The sequence below is a fragment of the Anarhichas minor genome, unplaced genomic scaffold, assembly GCF_050575085.1.
Source record: "Anarhichas minor isolate MPS153535 unplaced genomic scaffold, ASM5057508v1 ptg000071l, whole genome shotgun sequence".
In the NCBI taxonomy this organism is placed as follows: Eukaryota; Metazoa; Chordata; class Actinopteri; order Perciformes; family Anarhichadidae; genus Anarhichas; species Anarhichas minor.
In genome coordinates, this window is record NW_027466517.1 from 2625001 (window position 1) to 2632500 (window position 7500).

The 7500-nt window shown below is 41.5% G+C and overlaps 1 protein-coding gene across 1 annotated transcript in view; it reads right to left on the minus strand.

Moving 5' to 3' along the window:
• Positions 1 to 815: 815 nt before the first annotated feature.
• The window catches only part of LOC142935072 (epidermal growth factor receptor substrate 15-like 1), a 56852-nt gene continuing 50167 nt past the window's right edge, over positions 816 to 7500 (minus strand). Inside the window, 1 exon segment of the mRNA XM_076079181.1 lies at positions 816 to 6962. Coding sequence (XP_075935296.1) covers positions 6816 to 6962 — 147 coding nt within the window. The 3' untranslated portion in view covers positions 816 to 6815.

The window sequence follows — 7500 nt, forward strand, 5'->3', positions numbered from 1 at the left end:
GACAGTGCCTAATATCAGGTCAAGAAGTACCAGCCACTTGCCTAATCATGTCAGTTAATATTGTTCTTGAATGATGCATATGCACAAATACATTTCTACTTAAAGCTACTATGAGGCATTATAATTTTGTGTTGATCTTGGAGGTCCCTAACGCGGCAGTGTTCCCCTAGCACCAGTTTGCCTTTACATAAGATTTTACTGCAGCAGGGGTCTCACAGTCTACCCCACGCAGTCCTGGTTCTGGTCCTCCCGTGCCTCCCTTCCCCCCCAGTGGGTCCAGCAATAAGGATTGAAAATCCAGCAGAGTGGTGTTTTTAGTGTAGTTATCTTCAGGGCTGTGGTCAAGATCAAGTCAAGACCCAGAAAGACATGCTGTGCAGGAGAGAAGTAATGATGGTGGGAAACCTGTCAGATTCCTTTCTGGCATAAAACAGGAGCAAAATCTTTGAGAGTTTCTTGGAAGGACAGATACAGTGTGTATGGAAACTACCAAAGTAAAGAGATAGACTGTGGGACACACTTGCCACCATAAGCGGGATGCACACACATACACGGTTTGTTTGGTTTTGTTTCTGTGTATTTGCAGTGAAGTTGTGTAGCCGCAACAGTTTGCCGCATGGTACTGTCAGAGTTAAAACAGGCCTACAGGGCGGTTAAAAGGGCACTTTGTCAAATGTTAGAAAATAACCCCGATGAGACTCCAACAAACTTATAGAAGTGCAATGTTAAATTACAGAAGTACTCAATTTAAAATCTTTCACGTCTCCAGTCTTCAACTTGTCATCTGTAACAAATAAAGCGGCAGTCCACCCTCATTAAACTGAAATGTTTTATTCTAGTAAACAGCACAGACCATGTAGAGAGGGTCACCGTTCAAAACAAACCAGCGTCTGTTCTCTCTGCAGATATTAGTGTAACTGTAAGCAATCCTCCCAATGGTTCCTCATCAAGTTTACTTTTTCTTCTTCATCTTCACTTTTTTTAATAGGACAAATATAACAGACATGATACTATACAGACTGTATACACATCGTATGCATCTTGATAAAGACAGCTCAGAGTAGTTCGCCTACATGGGAGGAAGGGAAGTTAAAGGCAGAAAAAAAAGAAATCTACCAAAATAAAGTGAATGGAGAATGAAACAAGTCCCCTCAAAATCTGTTTGTGCTGCTTACTATTAAGCATCAGTCAGAGGATTTTTGACCCAAATGAAATATCCACCATTTAGAGAAATAAAATTAGTATTAAAACTGAGGAATAATTAAGTTGTACATTTTTACATTTCTTTAGCCGTCATTCTATAAATACCTTTAACTGCTAACATTACTGATAATTAAAACATATTGAGTAAGGAGCATTGTGTTACCATTTTCTTTCCCCAAAATAGACAAAAAGTATTTTGAACTGAAAGGCTTGTAGATTGCAGTCAAAGCAGGAACTCAGAGGAGTGGGCGGTGGCTGGTGCATAAATAATCATACTAAAAACCTTCGCTAGGTATCAAAAAAAAAAAGTTTCACAGGATACACAAAACAACAATAAAAAATAAACATAATCTATTGCACAATGGAGGTATCAGACGACATTATAAATGACGGTCGCGGTCTGGAATTGGCCAGTCTATGCAGTACACTGCAGACGGGCTGAGGTCAGAGGGGAGGTTGGACAGAAACACATGAAGAACAGATGGAGGGTCACAGTTCAGTTAGTTTGTCTTTTGTCTCAAGTATTGTTTTGGTGTCTGTACCGAGATTCGGGTATCTTATCGCCAGTAGAATCAAAAAGGTCCAAATGACATCCAGCACTAGTTCTCAGTGAGTGTTGAGCATTCTAATAATCAAGTATTGGTTTTTGCTTCTGGCAGGTGGGCAGCATTTGGCACTTTGACATGAAGACTGCCACATTTTCTATGAAGCCCTCTGCTTCCTGGATGTTGCCATTTGTACCTTGTGAAAATATCACAACGCTGCCTGTTGATGCATTTAGAAATAGCAATGACCACAGAATGTCACAGTTGAGACAAACTTGCCCTAAACCTCCTCCCAGAGCAGTGGGTACCATTGCATTCTGTGACACTCAGATCTTTTCTACATTATAGATTTCTGTTCACGTTTCACAAGAGGGGTTTGCTTCCAAAAATGCAGCTGAGCCATCTGGCTGTGACCAAAAGACCACAGACACACTGAGACAAACATTTTAAGGAGACATTTTTGAATATTAGTCTTCTTTTTTTTTGCCGTGCAAGGTGCACGTCACACTGTTGTGAACAAGTTTAGACGACTGAAAATGGCGTTGTTATCGATAGCTAATCTGTATTTAGCTAACTGTTAACGGTCGGCTACGAGCTAGCTTGTTAGCTAGCAACTAGCGGCATGTTACAGTAATGTAGATTTTCTACGTTACAGCTGTTTTAGGATATAAAAGCCTTAACAAAAATTAACTAGTTGGAACCCCAGTCTTTCGGTGGCACGTAACATCAACTACAATACCTTGTAAACTAGGCATTCCTTATCAAAACAAATGGGTAGTAGCTGACAACAAGCTAGCCTGTTAGCTTGCTGCCAGCTATTACCCTGCACCATTTGGTTTCAATGAGGAATGAAAACAGGCATACGTTTCAATATGAGTAACATGTTCAATACAGTGTGACAGCAACGAGGTAAAGCCAATGCGTTTCTATGGCTCAGAGGTAGAAGGAAGCTCTCAGGAGGTGTTAGCCGTGTACAGCTTAGAGAAGCTCACTATCCAGGGACACTGCTCTCCTACAGGTACATACTTTGTAACAGCTACAGCAAAGGAAACATTCATGATATGTAAACAAGACAAAACAAAATGGCAGGGGAGAGGCCGTTCACATTTCTATCTGGCAGAATCGGTGTCTGCACATTAACTTGAGCATTTCCGTCCAATTTGAGTGAATTCACATTTTTACCCCCAGAAGAGCTAGTCAACACTTGTATAATATCTCAGGGGAGATATTTGACATTAGTTGGATATTTCAGTCATGCTATTGACCTTCCATCATCTTGTTCAATGTGGTGACTGGAGAGGCAAACGTAACACTAAATAACATGAGGTCATCTCGTCGTACCAGTCAGTGCAAAGCCTTCAACACCAAGACAAATTTGACATACTATCTAGTAGTTAAGCAAACTATGTTTCATCCCAATGTGCTTGTCCCAACTGTTGGATTAAAAATTGACTTGGTTTGTCCTGGAGATCCATTAAAAATACAGCTTGTTTAGCATCATACAGAGAACCTGGCCCTGAAGACCATCATATTACGTATCACAGTCCTGGATGGGTATCTGACACAACCTAGACATTTCTGTCAATTAGACATTCATAAAGTTAGTTATGGGAAGAATGTTGAAATTATGAACTCATAACATCGGGCAGTCAATTCAGCCACATTTAATGGAACAGACTGGAGCATTTAGGGGGATCAGCTAGCTTAGAATGAGCCGTTTTTGATCTGCTTCACAGAGATGACTGCCATGTTTCTACAGTAGCCCAGAACAGACAAAACAGTGGCTATAGATTGGGCCATTCATGTTTTGGCATTACATTAAAAGAAAGACAAGTGACTAAAACAGTAGTATATTCGCGCTGAGCACATTTTTGTTGGATTTGACAAAATGATGATGCCTTTAGAAGTTGATAAGGTGTGTCCATATTTCAAAATTCTTCTTTACAAATTTAATAAACGTCAAACTAATTGAAATGTTCCAGTTCCATTAGAAGACATCCAGCACTGTATTACGACGATCCAGAGACCAAAGTACTGCTAGTGGTTACAACTGGTCTCAACAATGAATACTAACAATCTCAACAAGCTATGCTTCAACTAAAGCCTCTTTCTCCCTATATTTTTAAAAGTTATGGTAATGAGAAACTTCGTATGTCATCCCTTAAAGTTAACGTTAAGGAGAACGTACGTGCTCTGAGCAGATTCCGCCTGCAGGGCACTGACTGAAGCCTATGATTGGTCATGGACACACAGCAAATACAGACGGGCATAAATATAGATATGAAACACAATGTGATATTTGAAACTGCAACAGGAGAGCTGTGAGTGAGACAGAAAGTCTTCAGTGACTTAGTTCAGCAGAATCTGTTCGACGTTAAAAGTCCACATCCGTCCGTCTCACTCAAACACGAGTCAGCGCTTCAAGTTAAAAGGGACAACTCAGAGAAAAACCATGAAACATCAGAAACAGCAAATATTTCAAATTGCCAGCCTAATGACACCTGATCCAAACCTGATCCAAACACTCTGCAGCTTGTGCTCGCTGGTCTGTGGAGCACTGGGGTGACAAAACAATAAAAGATTAATTTGGATGTTCTTTTAAAACAAAAACACATCAAAATAATAATTTAAAATCCTCAATCTCTAAAAAGAAAACAAGGTCAAACATAGAAAAAAGTGATTCCCTCATCTTGCCTTTCATGTGTCGAATGTGGTGTGACATCACAGCATCGGGATCGAGAGTACAGCATAGTTAGCTCTGTTAATATAATATATATACATTGGATAGAGGGGGTGGGAGTACTGCAGCGTCGTCACAGCAAACTCCACACAGTACAGTCTCACACTACAGACGAAGAAAATATATCTGTACAATTTGTTTCTGTCACTCAAAAGAATATGTTGACATTTGAAGCTGTTATTTTCATTCGTCAGGGATTTGTCACATTAGAGGGAAACAGTGTAATGGAGCTTCATCAGGGTTTCTTTTTTTAAATATATATATACGCAGTTGAAGAGAAGTTGCTTTTTCTTTCCTCCCATTGTGTAACCAGACTGAAATTGTCAGTTACCGGTAAATGTTTTCCCGTTTTCACAGAGGAGGAGCCACTGAGCCAGAGAAGGGAGTGTCTCTCCTGAAAGAGAACAAGCACATGCACTGGACTCTGGGGCCAGATTAACCCACTAGGGGTCTTCATGGCAAAAAGCATGCTCCTACTCCTACTCCTACTCCTGCTGCCCCCCCCCCCCCCCCAGATTTGTGGTTATGTGATTAACGCATTTATTTAGGAATATGCGCTATGTAAACACAATATGAACCGGAAAAGTAGAGCGTGGATCTTCGCCAGGTGTGTCTGCGATGACCACTGCTGTAATGTTCGACCGCGTCTAGACCGCAGGCGTATCAAATGTGTTTTTCACTTGACCGTTTCACGCGACAGCTACGACGTCACTTTTTGCATCTATGAAGATGCCTGCACCGGCTCTGTGCAGACGCGGAATAATAATAACTCTGCGGCTGAACCGTGGCGATGCAGTCAAAATTGTGTGTATTGGTAGTTCCGTTCTGCCAAACACACCGCGCAAAACAAAAAAACAGTCCCCCCCCCACTGTGTCTCACTTGGGGCCCTAGAGTAGTGAGTCAGGAGTCAGCAGTCAATCAATGGCAGTATCAAATTGGCAACCCACAAGAGGTCCTTGAGCATGCAGTCATAATCTGCCGACCAAAGTATCACGCAGCTTGCTGCAGCACAATGCGAGATTAGCTGCGAACACACTCACTCATGGCCAATCTCATTATCTCCGCCAGGCGATAATAGTAAATAATAGAGGCCTTAGAGGAACATGGTCAGTATTTGTCAGACTGTAAGAAGTTGTATAATGTCTTGTGAGGCTCTACAGCACATCAGCTCATTAATAGGAAACAAAGCATGTAGTGCCACGAGGCCCTTATCACACCAGTTCATATTGGTAAGTGCAGAGCATATTCCTTAACAAATGTGCCACATAGTGAACCTGGGAATTGGTCAATAATCCAGCCTTATCTGGACTTGAGGTGAAAGTCCCTAATCTAGTAATAGTAGACCCCGGTGTGGTATCAAATTAAAAGGTAAACTGATATGGAGAAATATGCTTCAACTCAACTAGCATCAGATGAGATCAAAATCAATCATCATTTCCATACATCCAGTACAGAGTTTAACCTATTTTAGCACAAAGCAGAGGGGAACGTTAAGCCTCTAGCGGAAGTGAAAAAGAAACTACTAACATGGAGCTTTTCACTTCTCAACTCAGTCTGGCTTAGTGACAGAATTTCCTGAGAAACAAAAAGTGTGAGAAAAAAAGAGAAATTGAGGAGCATCAAATCCAGTCTTCTCTCTAAGAAACAAATACTTAAGTATCACTGCATTTCCATAGCGTTTCCATGCCAGCAATAAAACTCAACACTAAACGCAGACACGGTTTATAGCATCAGTAGCTCGATGATAAAACCGCGTCGCCCTATATATCAGGAAAAAATAAAATCCCTTTAAGAAAACACCGTGGCAGTCTGAATTGTTATTTTTCTACAATGCTTGTAGCTGCTTGTTGCTACTGATATTAGCCATATCCCCACACTGTGAGAAGCTGGAGGAGAAAAACACAACACGCTGAAATTCAAACCGTCGAGGTGTTCTGTCAGCAATAGTCCGATCGGGCCCAGTGAACAGATCCGTCTCATCACTGTCCAGCCACTTTAGTGCATATACACAGTGCATCCATTTGTTTCCATCAAGGCCCTCTTCCTCCTTCATTTCTCCGTCTCTTCATGTCAGCAGGAGAGTTGTCTGTTTTCTTTTCATAAATGCAGGGTCAGAGGCCAGACTCGCCTGGAGGTTCTTTCTTTTCCATTCATCGAGTCATTGCGAGTGGGGGAATGTAAAATAATGGAGGTGCAAGTCCTGTGTTGTGTGTGGATCAGAGTTTGTATGAACTCTTGGTAGAGTTAGTCCAGTGAGCTGCTTTGTGTCTGCATGTTTAGATGTCAGTCATGTTAGCTTGTGTGTGTGTGCGGTCAGGGTTCCAGGTCATGCGTTGGACATCTCGGCCTTGCTGAGGGCGATGGCCAGCTCCAGGTCTTCCTGCTCCTGCTGCCTGAGCCTCTTCAGCCGCTCGCGCTCGGCTCGCTCGCTCTCTCGCTTCGCCCACTCCAGCTGCTGAGCCTCGTTCCCAAACTACATAGAAAGACAGAGAAATATGACTGTTAAATAAATGTCTGATATGGCTTTATTCACATAAAAAGCACTCCTTCTAGTGATGTAACGGACCACTGTAGATCCGTGATCCGTACAGATCCCCCCCATCACGGTTCAGCACGCATGGGAACCGTGGATTAATTACACAGTTTAACGTTAACCATCAGTGCGAAATTAAGTGTTACTGACGATCGTTATCCGTCAATATTCAGTCAAATATGGATTTCATATTTTCAGCATTTTAGTTTTTCTAGTCTCTGATAATGTTACATTGTAAACAATCAATCCGTGCTTAAATCAACAGGAGAGCTGGTAACCATGGCAGCACCGCCATTATGATGCGTTCAGGCTCTGTTCAGTGAAAATTTGTATTGGACGAAGGTAAATTATAATGATGTGTCCACAGGTAATCTTAGAAAATGTAGTGTTGGTGAGAACCTTGATGTTTTCACATGAATATAAATAAATATTAGAGATGAATTATGACCTGCTTACACTACCTCTAAACAGATTATAA